At 41.9% G+C, this 26567-nt stretch overlaps 2 protein-coding genes across 2 annotated transcripts; one reads left to right on the top strand and one right to left on the bottom strand.

The window, feature by feature from the left end:
* Positions 1 to 410: 410 nt before the first annotated feature.
* LOC137900050 (connector enhancer of kinase suppressor of ras 2-like) lies at positions 411 to 20432 on the top strand. Its single transcript, XM_068744096.1, has 22 exons — positions 411 to 474; positions 3680 to 3843; positions 5485 to 5687; positions 6397 to 6502; positions 7324 to 7365; positions 7453 to 7572; positions 9103 to 9162; positions 9311 to 9379; positions 12079 to 12225; positions 13614 to 13747; positions 14051 to 14253; positions 14419 to 14508; positions 15187 to 15377; positions 15492 to 15540; positions 15634 to 15812; positions 15913 to 15986; positions 16548 to 16619; positions 16875 to 16942; positions 18160 to 18260; positions 18336 to 18822; positions 20103 to 20302; positions 20385 to 20432. The coding sequence occupies exons 1-22, from the start codon at positions 411 to 413 to the stop codon at positions 20430 to 20432; spliced, it is 2871 nt and encodes a 956-aa protein (XP_068600197.1).
* Positions 20433 to 22308: 1876 nt separating this feature from the next.
* LOC137900286 (olfactory receptor 52K1-like) lies at positions 22309 to 23241 on the bottom strand. The gene has a single exon (XM_068744350.1). It carries the CDS (start codon positions 23239 to 23241, stop codon positions 22309 to 22311), a length of 933 nt encoding a protein of 310 aa, XP_068600451.1.
* Between the last annotated feature and the right edge of the window lie 3326 nt (positions 23242 to 26567).

Raw genomic sequence — 26567 nt, 5'->3', positions numbered from 1 at the left:
AGCGACAGTCTTTGCGTTGCTCTCCTCTGTTCTGAATGGTACTGGGATGTATTTTAGAAAGGGGGGGGGGGGGGGGGGGGCAGCAGCAGCAGCGACCCCCACCACCCTCACCGCCAGCGAGCCTGACATGAATGGCAAGTAAAAGAGCCTCTTTCAAGCGCGCAAACAGCAAAGGAATGCGCGTAAATCTGCTGGCTCTGCGCTCCGGCTCCTCCAAGGGACATTTTTGGACCTGCCTCGTTCTGTTTGTAAACACCCAGAGACAAAGACATAATTTCTACATTGATTTGTTATTTTTATTTGTTATTTTTTTGCCCTTTATTATTATTTTCATTTCAGTCAAGGCGGTGCCTGCTTTTGTTGGGAGTGTTTTCTTCCTCTGACGACCGTGAACGAGACAAACTTCTTCCATGGCTCTGGTTATGGAGCCTGTCAGCAAGTGGAGCTCCAGCCAAGTGGTGGACTGGATGAAAGGTAATAGATTCCGGTAATAGATCCCGGTAATAGATCCCGGTAATAGATCCCGGTATTGCAGTGAATATGTTGCGCTTCGAGGAGAACAGAAACACCTGCTGAGCCTCGGCTGTGATCGACCTGCAGCATCTAATTACATCGTTGAATGGATTCTATCTTTAGACCATTTTCTCAGTGCTGTGATGCGTTATAAAACTATTTCAGACATGCTGCTTTTTAAATCAGCTGTGACTTACTAAATATTAACATTTTGCACACACAAACCTTGGTCAGCTCTGACTTCATGCTTTGCAGGCATTCACAGTGTTTAATGTCAGTCGCAGCATCTTCAGCAGCAGAATTAGGTTGGAATTTAATTAGTTTCAAGTGCAAACGGAAAAGATCCAGTTTAGTGATGAAGCACCTGAAACAAACAAACGATAAAAAAAAGTCAGATAAAACTGAATAGATTAAACATTTAAACGCCATTTTTGTCTGGTTGAGACAGGAGATTAAAGGAAGGCCTCAAACAAACCGACAGCTCATTAGATGTGCTGTTTTCTGTTTGCAGACAAACTCATCGTTACTATCCAGCATGCCCAAAACGCGAGGGGAGACGAGTGCAAAAACGATGAGTGTTTGTCTGTGTAGTATAGTCATTATTTCAGCGCCGGTTTGCAGCCCGTCAGAGATGCTATGGATGAAACCCACACACTGCCTCAACCACCCCCCCACGCACACGCTCATACAGTTAGTCATAATTCTGAGCCTAAAGGCCTTTTTCTGCTGGCTCAGACATGGTGCAGAGAGAGACCTCTTCGACTGTGAGCTGTGTGTCGTCAATTCTACCTGAATCTAATAAATTGGATCGTTTTGGGCTCTGTAATGAACAACCTCATGGAGGATTGTTTTATTTAAACAGATAAAAGAGATACGTGGTGTGGGAAGGAATGGCACAGTGACCACAATAGTTCAAGTGAGATCTAAGATGATTGACAAAAATAAGTTGCTGCACAAGTGAGAAACGTGGGCAGCGAGATGCAGACTGGCTGTGAGAGACGACTCTTCAGCGTCCCACATCTGACAAGTGGAGCAGAGACGATTCTGTGCCCGGAGCCCATAATGGTAATTTAAAGTGAGGGACGGAGTGGGACAGAGGGAAAGGAATCAGGGCGGGTGTGTGTGTGTGTGTGTGTGGGGGGGGGGGGGGTTCATTCTGGTCACACAGCCATTCTTAGCTCCACTGCATTTTGTTGTTAGCATTCACGGTTCCTTTATGAGCATACTGCCTTGTGATGTCACCGGAGGCCAAGTGGGGGTGCCCGGTAACCTTCCCACAATCCCTCTCTCTCCACCCCCTGTTAATGTTTCGAGTGAGCACTGTGCACAAAGAGAAAAGAATTACAGATTTGACTGAACATTTCATCTTGACATGTGCATGGTGGCTGTAGAAACACATATCATAGGCACATTTATTTTAGTGTGGTTCTTACGAATCTGCAGCTGTATGAGGTATGGAACTATTAAACTAATGTAATCTACAGTGGCCATTAACATAATTCATGTTGTGTGAATGTATATCAGTTTTATCTTTGTTGGATTCATCTCATCTGATGCACAGAATGACAGTGCAGCCTTAAATATCTGCTTTACTTCACATTAGCAGTGGATTATCTGCAGTAGAGTGGAGAGCAGGATGTGGCGCCGCACCGCTTTTAATTTATCTTCAGTGATAATCTGACCCCTGCATAAAACGAACAGGGAATCTGATGTAGCGGAGATTACTGTAGCGATGAGAGAAGTATCCTTCATCCAGAGCGGCTTTCCGCCATGTAACCCTAAAACGGGGAACGAGTAAGGAATAAGTGGCATTTCAGCTGCAGTGGGAAAATAACTAAAGCTTAGAGCATTCAAGAACAGATTGTAAGGGCTTCTTTTTTAATTTTTTTTATATATAAGTCACTATAGTGTGTATGTGATGCTTTAAAAATGGAGAAGCTTTTGTTTTTAATTATTGCTAATTAAATCAGCAAATAGCAAAACAGGATCGGAGCTGCCTTATAATCACTTTCTGGAAGGTGTTACATCCTCCCTCCATTCTTTTTTCCAAAATGTAATTGCTCCTACGGTCAGAGAAACGCTGGCAAAAATTCTGAGTCATGGTTACTATAGCAACACAGGAAATAGTTCAAGGAATACGCTGATATAATGAGTCTCAATTAACGTGGTAAAGAAACCGATTAGTTAAGCCTTGAAGTTTCATTGCCAGCCGTGAAAACTCCCTGTGTTTCCCCTCCAAATGTTTAGCTGCCAGCTAGATGTGGCCTGAATGCTTGATCAGGTTTGAAGCAAAGCACGGAGTTAAATGTATATAATTGTTCCTCGGCAATGAAAAGAGAAGATGAGCAAAGAGCTGTCCGTCTATTTTGTCCCCATCAGTGGCTCTCTCTCTCTACTCTCTCTGTTTCAGTTGGTAAAAGGGTAACCATTTATCTTGCAGAGCCCTTTCTAGTGTTACTCACCGATGTAATATATACTTTTATAAATGTGGAAACGGACACTTAATCAAGTTGTCACTCAAAGATGTCCTGTATTTGATGGCGTTGTTCTGTTCGTTTGTCTGTTAGCAGGGTTACAGAAAAACTGCTGGATGGATATTTTTTTTTGGTCTAACTTAGATCCCATAAAATGTTGACAGCGATCTGGATATAAAAAATAAAAATAAAAATCAGGATTTTCCCATTTACATATAAATGAGGCTTTTTCAAAAAATCATGTCTTGTAAAATATGCATTAAATTCTTTCGCCAAAAATCACAGTCATGAAGGGGTCCAATATAAACTATCATGCTAAATGTAACCTGGATTTGATCCAAAATGAGGCCAGGAAATAAATATTACATCTTAACATTGAAAACCACATTTACGTATTCAAAAATCAGTTAAAAATCAACTCTGATTCAATTTACTTATTTGGCGTGTATATATATATACCAAGAACAATTGATAACCTTTTCATGATGATCCAGATCACCTTGTGGATATAGCTCTTTTAATTTACAGCCTGTTCAGAGCTGAAAATACACCTCAGACTTCCTTTCTGACAGGGACTGTTTCACACTAAGCATAACAGAAGTGCAACCTGCACTCACACTTGAGAGGTTTACGGCGTATTTCCTGTCTTCCTGTTCTAAAGGTTGTCCTGTCCTCCTGTGTGTTTTTCTCAGGCCTGGACGACTGCCTGCAACAGTACATAAAGACCTTTGAGAGGGAGAACGTAGGGGGGGACCAGCTGCTGCGAATCACCCACCAGGAGCTGGAGGATTTGGGAGTGTCCAGAATTGGACACCAGGAGCTTATATTGGAGGCTGTGGACTTACTCTGCGCTCTGGTGAGACCAAGTTCCCACTGCGTCTTCCCACTACTCCATGCTGTCACTCTAAAGCTCGTCTCACCACTGCTGTTAAACATTTCTCCTCATCGGAAATGTTCCTAATTCTCTACAGACACCACAAATGTGATGTCATCAACCTTTGAAATAGCGATGGTTAAATTGCTCCTGAAAAACGCACATTTTGGATGTGCAAGAATTCAGCAGTTAGTTTAGACGGCATCGTCCATCAAGTCCGTGAAACAGTTAGCCAAGCCACAGTTATCCAAAAGTAATTATCTCACAGAACAAATGAAACTTCACAACAGGACAAACGCTCTAATTTGTCTCAGTTTTCTAACATCAAGGCAAATCTATATAATCTCAAAATATACTCTATGCTCTACAATGCCCTGTAATGCAATGTGATGTAGTTCAGCAGGATCACAGCAACATAAGACAAGCCAGTGACAATGTGGCTTCCAGTCCGGGAGAGTCTTTGCCTCCAGTGTGGAATGCAGTAGTCCTGATTGAATAATACCAAACAATTGTTTTTTTGCGAAACACACATCATTAAGTGTATTTATTTACTTTCTCCTTTATTTTTTGCAAAAAAATTAAATTTCATCTAATTATTGTTGCAGTAACAGTTGTTTTAATTGTGGATGAATCTTCAAAGCTTGTCTGACAACAAAAAATAAAATAAAATCAGAAAATATGAGGAGCTTCATATTCAGACATACCAAATGGCCCCTCCACCCGCCCCGCCATTTCTTCAGAGTAGCAAATATGAACTTCATAAAAGACAGAGCTGGTCTCTAATGGCAAAATAGAAAAAATGCCAGGCTGTCAAAATTTAGTTTCAACCCCTCTTTAGCACATGCATAATACTTTTTTGGAATTGGTCGTAGGCATGTTGTCCTTCTGTGGCACCCTGCTGAATCCAACATTCAGAATGCACACGTTGGTTTTATTTATCTGTAAGGAATGATCTTAACCGATTTCATGGTCGGATACAAAACTGTTCTTGTGTGGTGGTGCTAAATGTGAAGAGAAACGGAATGAAAAGTTTAATGACATGGAAAAGATTCTGCGATGTGAGAGAATTACGAGGTGAAGAGGTCGGAGCAGAGACGGAGATGTTGGGCTGAGAGACACGTAGATGGAGGTTTAGCGAAGCGAGGCCACAGATGCTATCTGAATCGAAAGTCCTTGCATCGCTACACAGGGGGGCCTTGACTCAGTCCCAAAGCTCTTTACGTAACTGGGATTTAGTTTAAGTCTCTCAGGCACTGCTGTATTAAATATGATTAGTGCCCCTCCTGCTGCACTCTTCCCTTCCAAGAAATTCTGATGTGACAGACACCCGCAGGCCCGACACGTGCAGTTCTCTGGTCAGGGTGATGAGTGTGCTGCTATCCGTAGACACGCAAAGTGACAGCTGGAGGGGATCGGGGCCCTGACGACGGGTCAGTGGGCATCATTCCTCACATGTTTAAGCAGCATCTACTGTCGTGCGACAACGTGGGATCCTCTGCCAGTGTTTTTTTTATATATATATATATACACAGAGAAATGCTGGTTTCAGCTTCACACTGGCAGAAGACAAATCAAACACAGACAAAACTGGTCAAACAAGGGGATTTACTTTCTCTCCTCTAGAATTATGGACTTGAGACTGAGAATCTGAAGACCCTTTCTCATAAGCTGAATGCATCCGCCAAGAACTTGCAGAACTTCATCACGGGCAGGCGCCGCAGCGGGCATTACGACGGCCGAGCCACTCGCAAGCTGCCCAACGACTTTCTTACATCTGTGGTGGATTTGATTGCTGCAGCCAAGAGCCTTCTGGCGTGGCTTGACAGGTGAGATTTGCAAAAAGGTTAAAAAAAAAAAAAGCATGTTTAAACACTGTGGACACACACATACGTGCAGATGGACTGCAGCAGATTGAATTTTCAACTCTGGATTAAGATGGTTTTGATATGATGGACTTCTTGGATTCTACATTTTCTTTATATTTGACTAAATTTGGAAATAATTCCCAACCATTCCAACATATATAGAAAGGAATGAGGCAACCACCCGGTGCATTTGGGGATTTTAGTGTGTTTTCACCATGTTCAGATTCATTTTGTTTCTTATATTGTGTACATGACTGATTAGCTGTCAGAAATAAGTAAAGGCCTTATGTAAGTCTGTATTTGTGGTGTCCAGATAGACACAGCGCAAGCCTATTTATACAGTGTTCTATTGCTTCCTACTCTGTGGGATTGTGCCAGTGTGTGTGTGTGTGTGTGTCAAAGCAGAAATAGACTGCAGTTTCTTTTCCAATAAACTCATCATGCAATCTGCACACAATCTATATCCAGAGTTTGCTCTTGGTCTCTGAATGCATCATTGTATGTTAACAGAAGAAGAGAAAGAGAACAGAACGGAAAGAGAACAGTGATTTTTCAGGTTGCATTTAGAAATAAGGCTGGTTGTGTGTACTGATGTCCATGACTGTGTTTGCACCACAGATTTACCAATGATTTAATCTCAACGGATGAATGATCTAATGGTTCATTCCAGGTGCTCTTTCTTTTTCAGGTCTCCATTTGCAGCGGTGGCAGACTACTCTGTGACCAGAAACAACGTGATCCAGCTCTGTCTTGAGCTCACTACAATTGTACAACAGGTAATTGTGTAAGAGCAATGTTACAACTTGTAATCCACACCCAGTAGAGCTTTGCTACACGATATTTAGTGAATTTACGGTACCGTACATGGCAGACCAATGTTCCATCAGTCATGCACAAACCCAAATAATATCAAACATGGCTTTTAAAACACCAGATTTTCCCAGATTTAAGTTGAATTGTTGCTCACCTTTTGGATAACTCATATGAAGCATCAGATGGAATACACAAAAAGAGGGAAAATGAAGACACTGCAGATCAGATTAAATGTGAGAAGTCAGTTGACCATGAAAGAGCAGTAAATTATGAGGGGAAAATACACTTGATACTAGGTTTTAGTGCTGTCAAGCGATTAAAAATGTGTGCCATTACGGTAATTCATTATGATTTGTAATTAATTAATCTATTTTTTAATCTCACCTAAAAATTGCAGAGAAAAACCCCTCAACTTGAGGCATTTTTGTTTAAAGTCATTACATTATTGTGGCAGATCAAAAAATTAATATATAGAAAAAAACTAAATAGGACTGTAATTCATTAATCGCAATTAACGCGATAATTTGACACCCTACTAGGTTTCTATGGATTTAAAAGAAAGATTTAAGAAGGAAAATGAAATAAAGTGCAGCAGAGGGAGAGACATGCCTCCGCATTGGTGATTCATTTGTTTTGTGTTGTGCATAGCTGTGTGGGAGTGTTGGGGGTTATAGGTGCCAAGCTGCTCGGTTTTTGCTTATATCCACCTCCAGAAAAAATGCCAATAATAGCTCCATTTTGACACATTCTCTTGAGGTAACAGTGCTCTCTGAATGTTCCCCAGGACTGCTCTGTGTACGAAACCGAAAACAAAATCCTGCATGTGGTAAGCTGCTGACTTCTTTACACTCGGTTTAATGTCAAAGCAGCTATAATGTGCACGTATTCATCTATTCATGTATTCCCTCTCCAGTGTAAAACGCTGTCTGGAGTTTGCGACCACATTATTTCTCTGTCATCGGATCCGATGGTGTCCCAAGCAGCACATCTGGAGGTTGTGCAGCTGGCTAATGTAAAATCTACAGAAGGACTGGTATGAATGTAATTTTTTTTTCATTGGGCATCCTTCCATAGGCTTTTTGTTTGTGTCATTAGATCTAGATGATGATTAATAATTACAATTAATAATGACACAATAACTAATAATGTTAAATGATGGAGAAACCTGTGGGTTCAAACCCCAGAGATGGAACAGATGTTTGTGTATGCAGAATTTTTGTTGTTGCCGTGACTGTGAGGTAGGCTAAAAAACACATATGGTATAGAATTGCACCGGCAACATTTACGTTACAATTTTTATCATACTCATCATTGGTATGAGCAATGATGATTAAAAACAAATGAGGCAAAGACCACAGAACAATGGGCGGAACTGCATGCCAGTGTATTTATACAACGAGGCTTTGATGCTGACAAACAACCCAAACAAGTAAAACAGAAAGCAGCATTAATTCTAGGTGAAAACTCTAAATTCTCAAAAATCTGGAACCATTTTGATTGAAAGGCTTTTAAAAAGATTTTTTTTAACCAAACTGATCATGTTAATAATATTGGCAGCTTTGGCTCCCCCCAATAAGGATCAAAAACTAAAAATATGATAGTTAACTTTGAAAATTCAGAGCATCATTTTCCAGAAACAGTTCTCCTGTTATTGAGGTTAATACAAAGACCTTCCTGCTAAAGGTTTTCATCCAGTATTTAATTGTCTGTCTCAAAACTGGGTTTTGCTGAGCTTGTGGGCATATGAGTCATGGGATACAAGGCAACATGAAAAGAACATGCTGCCCATTTTTAAATAGGCAAAATATAAAATACTTTCTTTTGTATTTAGGTCTTTTTTTCTAAAAAAAAAACCTGGACATTGTAGGATTTAGCAGCACAGAGGACATATTTACCGCTGCCGTTCAACCGTCAAACACTTTGCTGAACTCCATCTTTACAATGACCTTCACTCAGGCTCGTGGTCCCCCACCCCCCCACACAGAGGCAGGGGGCATGGACGTTCTCTCAGCCATTCAGTGAAACTTGAACACAGCAGTGCACAGAGTTGCCTAGCAATAAACCTCTTACAGTCATTTTGAAGACAGGCATGCTACATCTGTGTGTGTGTGTGTGTGTGTGTGTGTGTGTGTGTGTGCGCGCGTGTGCGTGTGTGTGTGTAATGCACTTCAGACCCCTTTTTTTAATGACTATTTAGACTTTTAATGAGTTGAACCTTTGTTCAAAAGGCTAGCATTAACCTCAATCATTCCTCATGTTGGAGTCAGCCTGCTAAAGGAGCGTTTGAATGAGACTCACTGCATGACATTAATTCAGATTATGCTGTTTATACTGGAAAAACAGATCCCTGTGACATTAGTCACCTCGCTCATTTTTGGTTAGGCAAACTCAAATATGAATAAATTCACGTCTTCGATAGCTGATAAAACGAATTGAAATAAAGCTCCTTTACTCATTGTGATTTAATAAGATCATTGCATGTCGTGCAACTGGCCAAGATGTATTGTGTTACATCAGGTAGCTATAACATTCTAACATGTATATTTCTGCTATCTTCCCACAGGGCATGTATATCAAGTCAACATATGACGGTTTGCATGTGATTACCGGGACAACGGAGGGAGTAAGTGCGAGACTCTTGTTGTTTGCCTCCAGTGTGTGGATTTTGTCTCTCTGTTCATTCATCTGTGTGTTGGTGGAGTGGTCGTAGGATGTGTCGTGACAGCGGGATGGAGCAGCAGTTAATGACTGCCTCTCTGTCTCTCCATCAGTCCCTGGCTGACCGTTGTAAGAAAATCCATGCGGGAGATGAAGTCATTCAGGTTAATCATCAGACGGTGGTAAGACTTTCTGTTTTCACATTGTTGCATAAATTTGTATCTTTTTTTTTTTTTTTTGCCATTTTACTTTTGTATTTGCAGATTGTTTAAGCGAATTCCATTCATACACGGAGAACTATCTTCCAGCCATTATTAAGATGTTGTCAGTCATGGTGTTTGAGTTTGACCTTTTATGCCAAGCTGTGAACAATTTCAAAATGTCTTCTCAGTAGAGCACAAGTCAGACAAAATAATTGGCCTTTTACTATTTTCTTTGCCAACAAAAGACGAGATAAAACTGGAAAAACTGGAAGTCTACACAGCATTGTATGGATTCAGTGTAAATGAAAGCAAAAAAAAAAAATATCCCCTGGTGCGAAATGTATATATAGCACCCTTTGTCTGAAATAATTGCTGCTTGTGTGTGCAACAGCACGACATCTGATAATTGCACGTCTCACGTCAGGTTCATTTCAGTCAGTCAACTCACCCACTGAATGCAGCCATTTCGGTAAAAACTATGTGGAAATACAGAGTTGATTTTGGTGTCAAGACTCTTTCTGCTCACTGTGAAGCGTCATTTAAAAGCTGCCAAAAGTGAGAGCAGGGAGGTGTCAGTGCATTCTCCTGCATGGAGAACCAGAAGAAGTAGACTGTGTCATGATAGACCTGAATAGAGTAGATCTTTCCATCTGTCATTGCCATAAAGACACCTATTAATGCATTCATGTGTCTTGCTTTCATTTATAGTTTGACTGATGTGCACATTTACGGAGTTGAATCTTCATTGGCGTCTGTTTGCACGTCTCGCATGAGTTAAATGTTGGCGCTAAACGTCGCGTATATTAATTTATTTCGTTCTAACTGGTGAAGCAGTTAATGTACTCCATGTTGTCAGTATGTGGTTTGCTTGACGGTGGTGAATCAAAGAGGTCCTGCTGTGCACGTCATCCTGCAGCAGCTGAGTGCGTTTGAGTTTTGACAGCTCAAGTGGGTGACGGCATTATGTAAAACCTGGTTCACTCAGATGTCGGCTAATCCAAAAGCGCAATGTCAATCACAGAAACTGCCATGACTAGTTTAGATTCTCGTAATACATGTACATTGAAATTAGTGCAGCCTATAGAACAGATTTTTGACGGTTGGCCGTTCGCGATCATCCTGTTAGTGGGGCTTTAGTGAAGAGGAATTCTTTGCAGGAGCAACGTCTGATAGTTGAGCGATGAAAGAATGTTCACTCCTCATAGACGGGAGGAAAAATAGATGTTAAGCAAATAAATAAATAGATGGGCTAGAGAGTTCAAATTCAACTGGGGACCTTTGTGCATGGAATTTGAACGTTCTCCCTGTGTCTTGTCGATGTTCTCTCTCTGGGTTCTCCAATGTCTTCCCACCACCAAAAACATGTAATACAGCTGCAAAGTCTAGACTGACTGCAGGTACGAATCGGATTGGTTGCTTGTTGGCCTGCCTGACCCTGTGATGAACTAATGACGTTCTTATGCTGTTACACAGGATAAGGGCGGGGCTACAGAAAATGAATGAATGAATGAATAGATAGGTATGATTAATTCATAAGACACACATGCATATCATTATTGAACAAAGAGATGCCAGATACATTTCAGGCATACAGTTTCTAATTATGGCAGAATTTCAGCAGTAAGATGGAGACCAAAGTTCCTTGGATTTGTGGATTTCCGTAAGAAGCAGATGTAAGAACAGCTTCCGAGACTAAGGAAGTGAAAGAAGAAGAAAATCTCCAGATGGAAAAGCTGCCATGAAAATAAATGAAATGAAAATAAATGAAAATAATGAAACAAACTCGGAATGCGATTAAAGAAAAAATGAAAAAACAAACAAACCCAGCATGTCAGAAATAAGAAACTTAAGTCAGCAGTGATGGAATGTCTGGTTCAGGACTGGTCAAGTAAAAAGGGAAAACATTTTTTTTTTTTTTTTTACCAGAGCAGTAGATGATAAAAAAAATAGGCGTTTCACATTTTTTCTGGCCACATAAAACACAAGCATCAAGGCTTTGGATGAAAAGTGTCTCTTTAATGCCCTTTCTGCGTTAATCATTTCTATGTAGTTTCTGTCAAGGTGAAAAATATCATGGAAAGGACCAAAGTGATGGCCAGCCAGCTCATAAAAAAAGGCTCGACTTCCCATACAATTTGGAATACCGTACACAGAATGTTCCGCAATTCACTCCAGGCAGCCAAGCAAGAGAGGATATTTGTTTTCCTCAGAATGGACCTGGCATATTTAGTTCAGCTGCAGACAACGTTTCTCTGGATTGGATGTTTTTTGTGCCAAATGTCATCAAAACTGAGTTGCTGGTTATTTAAAATGCATGACGCTGCTTAAACCACACCGGGGCTTACCTCATCATGGCAGTGGCTACAGAATGCTGATCACTTGAGGCGTACAAGATGCCCTCTGGCATCCAAGTGTGCAGCCACCATCTTCATCAGCATGATTCATTGAGGCTGCAGGCCAAATCAGTATCCAGCATCAGGATCCATGTCTAATTAAAATAATGACCACAACAGCAGCTTCCATTATCTGCCTGTTTAGAACACTTCAGCATGGAATGTAGTATAAATATAGGAATAAATATCGGAGCATCAACTCATTATTTGTGGCGTCTGTCTAAAGTTGATGCCTGTGTGTCGAGGAAGCCCTTCTGAAGCTGGGGCGTGATGCTTTCTGCCTAGGTGGGCTGGCAGCTGAAGAACCTGGTGAACTTGTTGCGTGGTGACCCCGCCGGTGTCACCCTGACGCTGAAAAAACGCCCACAGAGCACGCTCACCTCAACACCTGCTCTGCTCAAGAACATGCGGTGGAAGCCGTTAGCTCTGCAAGTATGATGACGGCTTTCCTCCACACAGACATGTTTGTGCGCGTTTGTACGTCTGTATGTCCATGCTTCTGTCCTTGCTCGTGCTAAAAATAAAACTGCGCAGACTGTTGACACGAGGCACCAAAAACCCCCAGATGAGCCTCAAATAGACCAGATATAAGACAAACAGAAGGGTGCAAAAATGAAAGTGCCGTTTTTAAGAAGATGCTGCTAAACACAGGATCTGTGGGAAAACACAAGCTTTGCTCTTGAGAAACGTTTCCAGAGAGCTGTTGCATCCACCTGTTCTCCTCTAATTGGTTTGAGGTTCAGGCATCCTCCAGTCACAAATTGACGTTTCAGTCCTACCTGGCATCTGTTGGCCTACTTTGGCCAAGGCAGTTGTATTATTAGAAATATGTGCCTGAGCCAGAATGGATGGAAAAGAGAAGGACGTGTATAAATGTAACACAGCCTTTCTTTGAGTCCGAGGCCAGAGAAAATGTTTCTCCCCCCCTGAGGCGCTGTATCCTTCTCAGCCCCCCCCCCCCCCTTCACATGAAATCACCATCCTTCCTCCACCTGAAATAAATTCTCTATCCTGCTGACATTTTTTTAAGGACAGAAAAAAAAGAGAGGAAAGGACAAGGAATCTGTAATGTCAGTCCAAGATGTGATCTAAAAGTAATGACGTCAAGGTTGACTTGTAGAAAAGATCATCGCTCCGTTGAAGCCGTGCAGCTGCTCTGACGCACGGACGAGTTTAATGATGGCGTGCGTCTCCTCATAAAGCAACGCTGGCATTAGTCAGCTGTGAGTCACGCAACATATTAGCATAGCTTTAGCAGTGAATCATTTGTATTAAATCGACAGAATTGAATACACTACTTACTCATGCGGAGGCTCACAAGTGTTTTTGGAAGTTTGTGATTTATCGCTGTATAACGGCCGTCTTGTCAGCGGATCGCTTATCTCTGAATATTCAGCAGGCCTTGATGACTTCGCCACTCGTTTGTCTGATTTCATAAATGGAAAGATAAAAAAAAACCAAAATCTTGTTTACTTCTTTTGGGATAAAGGTATCATGGTGTGATAAATCTGCTTGGACGGGACACCATGTAAGGCTGTATCCAGATCTTCCATGACCGGAATGAGCAGAGGGACTGGACTTTACTCCGACACGTTTTACTGTGTGCACCAGATAGAACTGGAGCATCAGACACGTCCACAATGCTCCTCATTTCACGGTTGAGATGCTCAGAACTGAACAAATAATGTCTGCCTGACAAACTGACCGAACTGCTGTAAACTCCACATTTCCATTTTGTCAATCTCTGTAACTGTCGCCCCCTCTCTCTGTCTGCTTGTCTCTCTCTCTCTTTGCAAATGCTCACACATCTTCACACACAGCCCGTCTTTCCTCAGAGCCCCAGCAGCAGCGCTGCCACGCCCACCAGCACTTTGAGTACTCCGTCCCGGAGGAGCAGTTGCGCCCTGCAGGACCTCTACATTCCCCCTCCTCCTGCAGAACCATACACCCCCAGGTGAACACACATGTTAAAACACATTGCAGTCCACACGTCACATGGACTCCCATTCAGTGTTACATGTGCATGGTCTCCAGAGGATGAATCCCAGCATCTTTGATGAAACACTATACTTTGTGTTTAAATGGCAGAATACACAAAAGCATATATATATATACTATTGTTTTGTCGATTTTTTTCCCACCCTCTTACTTGAAAATGACATGGCAGCTGCGTGACGGCTGAAGATGTGAGGTGTTCTTCCCACAGGTTACGGCTTCACTGATATAAATTACTGTTTGCTTTTCTGTTTTTTCACAGGGATGACAAAGGAAACCTGGCCGATGACGATCCTCAATTGGACGTCCACGTTGCAGAAGGATCGGAGTCACCAAATTCCTACATGGACCAGGAGTGCCGGGGGCAATTTCCTCTGGTGGAGGAAGATTCTATTCTTTACTGCTACGAGTACGACCAGAACCAAGAGGCGTCATCAGTCCGCAGGGGAAGCACTCCCACTTATGGTGAGACTCGTCCGACGACCCTCCGCTGTAACCGTCAGAGCTTAAACCTGGTGAATGTGACATGTACGGTCTCTGGAAGTGTTTTTAGACATCTATGACTGTGTGTGTGTGTGTGTGTGTGGGCAGCAGTGTAATATTGATGTTCCATGCACATCCTTGCTTCAGGCAGGCTCAGGCCCATCTCAATGCCACTGGAATACAACTGGGTGGGAGACAACGAAGACCCGGCTAAGATGAAGAGGCAGAGCAGGAGAGGTGAGTGGGAGGTGATGGGAGAGAGAGAAAAAAGGGAGGAAGAGAGTGACAGAGGGAGCTGAGGTGAGTAGGTAGCTATCCCATAATATCCTCACTATCTCAGATCTCCAAGCCAGAAGGATGAGCTGGCCCGTCTCCTCCATATGCTCATAATCTATCGAAGCTCCTTCCTCCCTTCCCTCGTTCTCTTCCTGCATCTCTCTTTCTCCCTCTCAGATATGCAGATCGTCCAGTTGCTTTGACAACTGGATTGATATATTCAGAGATGTTCACATGTCGTTGCTGCCTGCTAACCAAGGTGGTGAATTTAATGGGAGGAGACTCGGATGCATTATTTTAGCCTCAAACGATGGCTTGAGTGATGTGTTTGTGCTCTCTAGGGATAGGGCTGATATTTTGCTCCTTTGGGCTTTTCACAAAAAAGTGATGGAGCTATATTTATCCCCAGGACTAATTATTTGGGAGTTTTGAGGCTTTCCTGCCTGACGACAGCCTCTCTCTGTAGATTCTAGTGCCTTTCAAATGGTCTTTGTTCTTGTCAGCATTCATTGATCACATAGAGAGATGTGGTTAAATCACATGCAGCAGACTGTTGTTGCCTCGCACCAATTAATATGTGGTTTATAGTCACATCTATGGTCCAGACAGAACATTGAACAGCATGTTGTGTCTGTGCAGAGAAATCCCTGCTTCGGTTTGCAAGTGAAGATAAATCCTCGGGGGAGCACTTCCTGCTGGGACGCAGCCTCAGTCAGAACAGGAGGAAGACTGAGCGAGGAAGCAGCCCCACCCATTATACGCTTGTCCCTGCCCTCCAGATGGAAGTCTCGCTGTCCACATCCAGCTCCGACTCCGCCTCCCTCTACCATGTCAGTCCCTTGTGTCTGAGATTATTAGATTTATTCATTATAAACTATATAGTATATAGCAGTGCTGGGATGGTGTGCCTGTTGTCATGTTTTATTTTTTATTTTACATGGCAGGTATTTGAACGATCATCGTTGCTGTCAAGGTCAAAGAAGAAGAGTAAAGGTAAACGTACCTCTTTAAGGAGCTTCACTTGCTTTTGTTGGAGTGCTATCTAATTCCCCTGCGTCTCCCGCTCACCCCTCCTGGCACCTGTAGCCGGAAGCCCCATGTCTTCGTTCAGCAAAAGGCGGATTTCTTGCAGGGACTTGGGTCAGGGGGACTGTGAGGGATGGCTGTGGAAGAAGAAAGATGCTAAAACCTATTTTTCACAGAAGTGGAAAAAGTACTGGTTCATCCTGAAAGACACCTGCTTGTATTGGTACATGAACGAGGAGGTGAGTGTGTTTGCATTTCTTTATAAAGAGTTGTTTTTGCAGCATAAGGTTTCACCTATTATGAGACACTTTGATTTAACGCTGCCTTTGCTTGTCACAGGATGAGAAGGCGGAGGGCTTCGTAAGCCTCCCAGAATTCAAGATTGATCGTGCCACAGAATGCAGGAGGAAGTAGTGAGTACACTTTTACTCTGAATACCAAGGATAAAACTTCTTACTTTGATATTGCTTTTTACATTTGGACTTCAGGAATAAAAATACATTTGATTGATGATATATAATCATTGGAAAGTCTTAATATATTGTAACTGAGGAGTGATTTCCTCGAACAGCAGAAAGAATAAATCACCCAAAGGGGTACAGCCACTAGTGGTGGTGGCGGCTGATCACTCTGCTTAGACAGATGAGGCTAATTTACATAAAGCTGATATATTTCCAAAGATTGGGTGGACTAGATAACATAAAGAATGGCAGTATTCAAAAACTCCTTTTTGTATTTAATAAAGAGATGAAGTTACATTTAAAGGTTTAAGCCTTTTTAATAACATACAGTTCCCAGTAACACTCCAAGGAGTCTATTTTATGATGCAAATTCTTGCTGGATTTGTGTCAGACCGAATTAATGTGCGTATGTGTGACCTGTGCCTGTTTATCTCGTCAGTACTTTGCATTCATATGTTAATCAGCGCTATACATGCTTACACGTGATTCAAAATACCCTCCGTTCCCTTTCAGTGCTTTCAAGGCTTGCCATCCGAAGATAAAAACGTTCTACTTTGCGGCGGAAAATGTCGACGACATGTCCCGGTGAGTTAATGAGGCTGTGATTGTAAACTCCCCTGATCCCACATCTGAGGCCTTGAACATTTGAACTCCTGCTGGGTGCAAACTGAATCTTCCTCCCGGCCACCCACTCTTGTTTTTAAAACAGAGCAGTTTTGTCAGGCGGTTGGTCAAACAGGGAAACACACAACAAGCAAGCACGTTGTGTTTTTGGCTGTCAAGCTGCTGTGCATCATCAAGACTGATCACACCCCCCCCTTCCCCCCCCTTCCCCCACAGGTGGCTGAGTCGTCTCAGTATGGCTGTGGCAGGCTATTCTGAGCAGGAGAAAATTCGTCTGGACCAAGGTGAGATCTGTTACAGACTTAAATTGCTGCAAAAAAAACCAGCCTTTGTCTTTGCAGGTCGACAGTTGCACGAAAGTATAGGTGGACACACGCTGGTAAGGAAGCAACGACGAGTCCGTGCCTAATCATGTTGACTAGCCGTCACTTGGTGAGACTTTAAATTTGCCATCGCACTTCACAGCTGTGATTTTCCACAGCTGTGAAAATCACATCTCGCACAAACCCGCAAACAAGCAGCTGACAGCTGCCGTATATGAATACAAAAATAGATATGATCATTAGCTTCCCGCTCAATAGATCTCTGTATGTTTGATGTGTCTTTACTGCAACACAATTGCGTTGAAGAGAAGAAGACCATTAGATAGGAATATCAAAGTCTTCCCTTTGGTGTTAGGAGGTTGTCAAAGCAACAGGGGTTATATGGAAATACACACAGGAAACTGAAATGAATAAATCATCTGTTATTATTTTAGCTTTTATTCTTTTACAAATGTTTTCACCTTGTGTAATGCCAGTCAATTACCTGGAAAAAAACCCAACCTTTCTTGATATAGATAACTAAATGAATAGATTTCATTTCAAGATCAGCACCAGAGCCCTTTTTGACACTTCTCCTTCACACCTGATTTGAGCATCCCTTATTTATTATATTGATTCTGGTTTTAGTGAGTGATGGTATGCTTATTTATTTTATATTCCTGTCCTTTGACTTCCAGCAAGAGGACAGGAAATAACATAACTATCCTTCTCTGCTATTTTGAGGGGCTTACGTAGAAATGCTGCAACGGTGGTGAGATCAGGTCTCTCATTGGTCGTACGCAGAGTGGGCTTCATCCTATTTCTAAATCAGACCCTCAACACCTCCAGAAGCTTCTCACATCTTAGAATCCTCCGTCCTCAACCTCGTCTTCAACGGTAGACATGCCTATATTTGTTTCACACCCACGCTACGCCGACATCGCGGGTACACCTTTCAGAACGCACACCGATGTGCAGCCTGAGGCAGCAGTCGCTCTTGAATTGTACGTGTTTTATGGTTTGTTGCTACCTTTAAACTAAAGTCTCCCAAAATACGGCGAGTCTAGATTTGTCAGATCTCTGCAGGAGATTATGTCGCTGGTGTGAGGCTGAGTGCTCGATTTAAATTGAAGGCCACAAGAGAAATATACATTTTGTAAAATGACAAAATTGTACACAAATCTGTTTGTTCGTGACAGATTACTGGAGCGAGAGTGACCATGAGGAAGTAGAGCTCCCGCCAATGCCCAAACAGGACAGCCCGCCACCACCTTACGACACCTATCCCAGAGCGTCCTCAGTGAGTCAACCTGAAGTTTGCCTATAGATATCCTGCTAGTAGCCGTTTATTCATTACCTGTGCATCTGTGTTCAGGCGAGTCCTTACCTGGAACCGAAACGTGGCCATCTCACCTCCTCCGATACGTTTCAGTCTCGCTCCTCTCACGAGGAGTTCCACTCCGAGCCCCAAGATGGCGGCGGCAGCAACCACAGCGTCTCTCCCGTGCAAAAGCCGTCCAGCCACCGAAACTCATGGCAGGATCAGATGGAGAGCAATGCAAGGATGCACTACCTCCAGACGTTTCCCGTGGAGGAGACGCTGCTGTCTGAGGACAGAGACCAAATGGCGATGGAATACCGAAGGCAGTCCACCCTTCCTGCCCAGCGGAGCTTGCTACAAGAACAGTACAGGGCCCTGCCTCTGCCCCTTAGGGCCAGTATAGATTCAGATGCAGGCGGGAAACCCCGCAGCTTCACGCTACCCAGAGACAGTGGGCTACACGCTATCCTGGCTGCCACTGCTGCTGCGTCCAATCAGAGAGAGCCCCATCACTACCACCGGGACCAGGGCAGAGACGCAGGTCAGAACATCCTTTCACATGCGCCACGGACAGACATTTACACAGTACAGTCTATCACACTTAACGGAGTCGGACTACGGTGTTCACTTGTCGTTCGTTATTTGGTCAAAGCTGCTAAGAGGCAGTCGGACGCAGCGAGTGTCAGAGGTTGAACACTCGCTATTACGGCTTTATTGGATTGGATCTGAAGCCAGCCAGTCATTCAAAGGCCTCCAGGGGGTGTTGTCAAAGTGGGATGAAATTCACTGGCTTATTTGATTGTGATTTATCTCGGCAATCCACTCTCTCTCTCACACACAATCACTCTCCTCTTCCCTCTCTCTCTCTTGTCCGATCGAGATGTCATTGTGCCTCTTGGCAGAGTTTGAATGGTGAAGCAAGGAAGAATCCTTTCAGCCCGTGTTAGCGTTCTGAACAGGATAAAGAAACATGCCCAAGGGTCCTTTCTTCCTCCTGTCCTCATTTATCCACTGCTCTAACGTTCGCTCTCTCTCTCTCTCTCTGTCGCCGACTGTAAAGAGGAGAAAGGAACACAAAACAGGCTGAAAATAAAGCATGATGGATTTCAACGCTTGGCCCCAGAGCTATACGGGACATACCAGTCCTCCAAAATGCCAAGTAGAGCCACCAGCAACACTCAGTGCTCTATTTTAGTGTGGCAATCACACCAACAGAGGGCAGTGTAGGTAAACGGGAGACAGGGAGGCTCCCGGTTGATGATGAGAATAAGTTAGGACATGTAATTATTCAGAAAATCACATTTCTGGGACATGCATACATGAATACATATTCTGTCAAATATTTGAATACGTGCATATATCTCCTACATTCTTTTACTATATTTTAATATCTGGATGACAATAAAGTTTGTCTAAGTCTTAATTTATCAGGAAATTCACATGAAAACTGAACAGTAATATTTTAGTTTTACAGAAAATATCCTGGTTATTTTCTGCTTTCGCTCTCAAGTTGTGTATTTTCGAGTGTCTTTCCGACCACTTGTTTCCGCAGCATTGGCTCTGCAGGATTTCATGGTGGGCCGGTAGCATACAGGCGCTTCGTGTGACTGTGTGGGCGGAGAGAGGTTTCCTACAGTTCCATTTGCCGGGGGTATAAGAGATTCGCTGCACAAATTACACAGTTTAAAAAAGGAAGAATACCGTTTGAGGAATGATTTGTGTGTTCGTTGTTCACTTGTATTTGCTGTAAAAAACAAAAAAAACAAACTGTCATCCTGGAGTTCAGTTTAATGAAAACCAATCGTTTCCCTTTCTTGTCAGGTCATGGACGGGACTTCAGGATGCAGGCAGACTCTCTGGGAGATTTGTACCGGGCTCTGGAGCAAACAAGTCTGTCCACCTCGGCTGACCACAGATCAGCCAGCCGCTTGGAGTACAAGCGTTCGTTCGTCCGCCGAGGCAACGACCCCCTGCTCAACGACAAGCTCCATCGCCTCCGAGTCCTTCATAGCTCGCTCAAGGTAACATGTTTTGAGCATCAGCGTCTCTCTGCAAGCTTGCTGTTTTTTTCTTACTGACTTATCTGATGCCTTCTCCTTACAGAAAGTCCCTCTTCAAGACACAAACCAGTCATTGGGTTTTTTAGGGTGAGGATCAACGTGTCAACATATCTACCTGTGCCTCACGCGGCCTGCAACTTCCCGCTGGAGATAAACGACTTCAAAAACCTTTTTAGCGGCTTGGCTGTTCGTCCACTTTTTCTTTCTACTGCTATTTCAAACTGCTCTCAAAAGGCAAATAGATGTCTGACTTGAAACGACTCATAGACTCGCCGGGATAATGACAGGGTTGGAGCACTTTTTGGACTGAGAAGACATTTCAGAGGACTTTATGATTCATGCATGATCACTTCCCCTCCCTTCTTGTTGAATCACTTTTGCGCATTCGGCTCGAGTTGTGTACGTCCACTCAGTAAAGTGCACTGGAGGAATTAAAGCTATTTTGGATGTATACAACGTTTCGTTCTGCATGTGTGTGATTAAAGGGTTTATTTGTTCTAGGAGTGTAAAGGGTGTTAAGCGCATATATATATATATATATATATATATATATTTAATATTGCATTGCTACCACATCAGTGAGTACACAATGTTTTGGGGTACTTATACGAACTGTAAATCAAGTGCTGTGCCTCAGTGATTGTGAATGTACATTGTACGTTTCCAAGAGAGATGACGGAAGATAATAAACAGGGTGGAAAACATGTAACGCTTGGCAATAATGAACTAGTATTGTAAATATCAAAATATTTTTGTATGCATTGCATGCCATCTATCTTAATGTTTGTAAAAAGGTTTTGCATTTCTAAGTACGTTTGTTCTGGAGAATACCGGTGTCCTTCCCCTTCCCCCCAACCACCACGTTGTGTTTAAGACTTATTTTACAAGTTGCTCCCGATAAATTACAGACATTGTTTTTTTCAAGTGTTCTACACATAAAGAGGAAAAGCCTGTATTTATTAAGTGTTTAATGTACAAGCATGCTTTGTATAACTAAAACGCAAAATAACTGACATTGAGCAAGCGTGCCATGTAGCTATGTTAGTTTTTTTTATTGAATAAAGTATGGATGGCGAAGGCACACATGAAGAGTCACTTTGATGGGTTTTATTTCTGGAAATTAAATTTTACAAGAGTATTTCAGACAAAATAAAGAGGATGCCACAATAATCTGTAATTATAATGCGTATCGGCCACATCAGGCATCCTCAGTTAGAATATTCTAACTAGGAATAACACAGAAGCAAAAAAAACCAGAATGCTAGTGCACCATCTGATATGTAATCATGTATAGATTTGACCAAAAGGTAATGTCATATTATCATATGATAAACCTGTGTGTGTGTGTGTGTTTGTGTGGAAAAAAAACAATAACTCTTACAACAACTCCTGTTTTACGATGACTCCTGGACTGCTGTGAGGTAAGATTTGCTACAGACATAAAACTGATTCCAATACAAACTGTACTCTGTGAGGCCCACTTACAGAATATCTGCAAACAAATCTTATTTTTTTAGAAGTTGGTTGGAATTTATGTGGCATTCTTTTGTTTTCATCTTAAAAAAAGAAAGAGTCGATGGAACTTATTGCCTGAGGCTTCAAGTGATTTCCTGCAACTCAAGGAAGAAAATAAATTGTCAAATTCAATAATCATGCATTAAAAAAACCCACTTGTGTTGCACTTCAGATTTTTAACCATAGCTTTTATTTACACACTATGTAGGTGAAGTCTGTTAATTAATCACACGCTATTAAAAAAGGAACACTAAAGGCATTATGAGAATATCCACTTCATCAAGAGTGACAGTACAAAAAGCTCTTAATGCATGAACTTTAATATAATCTGAATGCAATCAAATATATACTGAAAGGATATTTTTTGCCATTAGCAGAGTGGTTTGAAATCCAATCAGGTGCTATAAATGTCATGTCTGCATTTGAACAGTGACCCCCTGCTCTTGCACACTTTACTGGCTGGATTTTCTCCTTGTGGGCAGTTTCAGTAGAAGAAGTCTTATCCTTTGAGTACCAAGTCCATACAGCAACGGGTTAACGACGGGCATAATGACGAGAAAGTATAAAGACAGAAAAATGCGTGTTTCAGCGGCTACATGACTCATGTCCAATCTAGTTTGGCCAATTTCAAACAAGGCTCCAGCGCTGTAGCTCATTAAAGACAATAAATGCGGTATGCAAGTCCTTAGACCGTTTCTCGTGGACTCGCTTCTTAATTTCAGACACACTCTTAAAATTTTCACATAAGAGAAAACAATCATCAGTAGTTGTGGCACAATCAAAACCAAGATAAAAAGTAATCCCACAATGCTGATGTATGACACGCTTGTACATGATTTTTTGACCAGTTCCATGTTTACGCAGTATAGTTTTGGAATGAATTTGCCGCAGAAACTCAGCCGTAAGGTTAGCGAGAATAAGCATCCAAACGTGATGCATGGCCAAAGAACTGCCAGTGCAATAAGCTTGCTCATCTTTGAAGTTGACATGATGCTGTGGTAATGCAGCGGATGACAGATGGCAACGTACCTGTCATACCCCATGACAGCCAAAACACTGAACTCATTGCTTCCATATGTGTGTAAGAAATAGACTTGAGCCTTACACCACGCCACGGGGACTTCATGCGTCGCAGACATGAGCAAAGACATGATCGCAGGTAGCAATGCAGTACTGCCGTATATTTCATTGAGGCATAACATGCACGTGAACACATTCATTGGCAAATGCAACTCTTTGTTTTGTTGAATGATAATAATGAACAGCAAATTCAAGATGACAGTAATCACATACAAAAAGAGGAATAAAGTAAAGAGCTCCTTCTTGTGGTTTTCCAAGACAGCGTATGCGGTCATTGTGAATGTTAGTGTTGTTGTGTTATCCATGTTTCAAGATGATCCTGCAAAGGAAAAAAAGACATTTCACCTGTTGAGGATAAACGTGTCAAATGGCATGCATTTTTCAAACTGGAAAAATCCATAAACAAAATAAAAATAAGTATGGAAAAATCGAATAACATTTTATTAGAAGTAAAACAAATATTAAAGTAAAGTAATACTAAGTGTTTGATTGCAAAGAAAAAGCATCTAAGCTTTATGTCACAATTTCAGGCTTTGTGTATCTAATGAGAAGCATGCAAATATCACATTGATATAAGTTAATAAATAAATACAGTTAATAAAATGGCTTGCATGTCTACCAGAACATGTGCACAGAAACAGAGTCTCAACTACCTGAGCGGTCCTCTTCATGTGGACTGTGGAGTGCATGAACCTTGTGGCTTTTTAATTCTACTCAAAGGGGCTAGGGGATTGGTGTTACCAAGGTTACCAAGTTGTGAAGTCTGAAGGCCTTCAAAATAATAAGAATAAATATGATATGATATGATAGGATATGATATGATGTGATATGATATGATATGATATGACATAATAATATATGGTAGTGATGTTCCCTCACAGCAAGAAGGTCATGGGTTCAAATCCAACCTTTCCGTGAGGAGTTTGCATGTCCTCCCCATATTAAAGTATTAAAAGATTTCATGTCTGTCGCTGGTGCAGCGCAGGGGCGCCGTGGATTGCACTTTTGCGTCAAATTAAGAATTTTACAGGTTCAAATCCAAGCTTTCTGTAAGGAGTGTGTGTGTGTGTGTGTGTGTGTGGCCTGCGATGAACTGGCGGCTTGTCCAGGGTGTAGCCTGCCTCTCGTCCCTAGACTGCTGGGATAGGCTCCAGCACATGACCCAGTAACGGATAACACGGTTAAGAAAATGAATGAATGAATAATATAAGCACTCTGGAGAATTTAACTCTGCTATAAGTCTATGAATATCTCTCACCAAAACAGTTTTATTTTTTAACAACTTGACTTTATGGTTGCCTTTAACTAGCTTATGTACGAAGGACTTTTAACGGAAATGCTCCTCTTAGACCGGATGTTTGACGTTATTTGTACTGTAATACATGCTACTGTGTGACTGTACTTGTACTCTAACATTCTATCTAATAAATATATTCATCATCATCAGACTTGATCACATCATGACTGAAATGCATTTGTACTTTGTACTACTGCATTTCTTTTAAAATGTGAAATACGACTATAATATACTACCATAAAATAAAGCGGAAAAGGGGTAGTAGATGAATGAATGAATGAATGAATGACTGAATGAATGAACAATAGTTGTTTTCAACTGTGATGATGCAAGTTTTAAAAAGACAAGCACATTCATTAGAGGTTCATTATTTCATTCCTCTAGAAAGCAATTAGACGGCGCTGTTTTGCTACAGTTGAGAGCTCTTGAGAGCCCGTCTGGGGAATAGATAGACGCAATGAAGGATTAACAGTAATGACGTCCCTTTGGAGAACACTGATGCAACTTTGATGAAACTTTCTCTGATGGGCCGTCACTTTTGACCTATAGAAAATCTGAACTTGCGTTGGACTCTCATCGCAAGTGTTAAATGTGGCCATCGGTACCAGTCAGCTTCATTCTAGCAGCATGCATGTGTATAAATAACCAAGAATAAGACAAACATGTTGGACGGAGCTGTTAGTTTTTATTAATCTGCTATGAGAACAAACTAAATCCTTTATGAGGAGATATCAGGGCTGATAATGCGATAATGTGCTGATAAGGTGAAGTTTGGGTGAGCTTGTTAAGGCAACTGAATGAACCTGGATAGTAAAGTAAAGTAAATTTAAACTGTAGACTATTATTTGTTTTATATGTGAGCCCAGACAGCAACGATGGTAATGGATGCAGAGTTTCATGAGGTGTCTGAGCTGCAAGTCTCAAATACAACCTCTCAGACATAAAAAAAATCAATTTCACGAGGACAAACATTCACTCTCCAACAAAAGTCTCAGTAAAAAAAGTCTTCTGCTCATATGTTTCTCTCGCTTCTCGATATTTGTGCAAATACCAAATTGGAGAACCATGTGACAATCACACTTGGCTAGTTAAATGGATTATCAAAGATTCAAAGCATTTGCTTTAAAATATGTCATCTTGGTTTATCCTTTCTTGTAAAGGCTGAACATTAAGTTTGTGCGCTAATTCTGCTGATAAAATCCTCCCCGACAAAGTCGCTCTCCTCTACAGGAAAAGGTGCATCGGTGACAGTTTGTGAGAAAGTTCTCGATGCGTGACGGAGACAAAGCCTGCCGTGTGCTGCCCTGCTCTGCCCTGAATGTCAGACAGCGTTGGCATTTAAATTTGACCATGTGTTTTGAATCAGCAGAAAGACGAGCACTTTCTTGGGAATGCTTCGCTCTTGTCTCGTGACGACATTTGGCCCTTGACTTGAGCACAGTGCTCCAGGTTCCTTAAATTAGATTAAGAGAAGCATGCTCCCTTTATGGATAATTCCATATAATATAATCTGATGACTAGTACACTGCTTCATATTAGGGTCTACCGTCACTCCTCCCCTCTGTCTAATATACAAAGAGGCCTGAGCCAAAGCCGTTGTCAGTTGCAAGAATGGCTTCTTGTGGCGTTGCTTTGGTGCTCTTGGTTGTCCTTCTGCTGAACGGTAAGTCTTCGTGTGATATTTCTGCACATTTTAGCAGCTCAAATCTGCACATTGTTTCCACTGTGAGAAATTACAGGTGATGGATATTGTCTTTTTTTTGAATACATAACATTACAGTCGTGGGGAACGAGGCAGCGTCTTTTCCTTTTTCGTGCCCCACTCTGAGTGGAGTGTGCAGAAAACTCTGCCTCCCAACAGAATTGTTCTTCGGACCACTGGGATGTGGAAAAGGGTTCTTGTAAGTTTAAATCTGCAGACACAATATATTAATATACCAACATGTTGTGAGGCCTTTATTTATTTGTTGGTAAAGGTGTAACACATGACATCTGGTTCATTCTCAGGTGCTGTGTGTCTCATTTTCTTTGAGAGGTACATGTCATGACTGAGGAATCACGTCTTCACCGCGGCTACGCTATAGAGGACATGCTGAAGACCAGGCAGACGGAAGATGTTCATGTTGGCTTTTTACTCTGATGGAACCGCTTGGATTTCTGTGTGTAAAATTAACCACTATTTTCCTTCGGTGATTTAATGCAGCAGAAGTGGCTGAAGTAAATTAAAATGCTACTAATTTCATTTGCTTTTTGGTATTTTCTTCATCAGATATAATGATTGTGGATCTTCTCGGCAAACAACAGATAGATCTAATGTTGCTTGAACATACTAAC

The sequence above is a fragment of the Brachionichthys hirsutus genome, chromosome 10 (assembly GCF_040956055.1).
Source record: "Brachionichthys hirsutus isolate HB-005 chromosome 10, CSIRO-AGI_Bhir_v1, whole genome shotgun sequence".
Classification (NCBI taxonomy): Eukaryota; Metazoa; Chordata; class Actinopteri; order Lophiiformes; family Brachionichthyidae; genus Brachionichthys; species Brachionichthys hirsutus.
The sequence above is the reverse complement of the archived record's forward strand: the minus strand, read 5'-3'. Positions and strand labels throughout refer to the sequence as shown.

What these genes read in the sequence shown, in the direction of transcription:
- LOC137900050 (XM_068744096.1), top strand. Translation starts at nt 411, where the DNA reads ATGGCTCTGGTTATGGAGCCTGTCAGCAAGTGGAGCTCCAGCCAAGTG. An exon ending in AGGTTAATCATCAGACGGTG is followed by an intron (nt 9,380 to 12,078) that starts GTAAGACTTTCT and finishes CTTTCTGCCTAG; the next exon opens with GTGGGCTGGCAGCTGAAGAA. An exon ending in GGACCAGGGCAGAGACGCAG is followed by an intron (nt 18,823 to 20,102) that starts GTCAGAACATCC and finishes CTTTCTTGTCAG; the next exon opens with GTCATGGACGGGACTTCAGG.
- LOC137900286 (XM_068744350.1), bottom strand. Translation starts at nt 23,241, where the DNA reads ATGGATAACACAACAACACTAACATTCACAATGACCGCATACGCTGTC.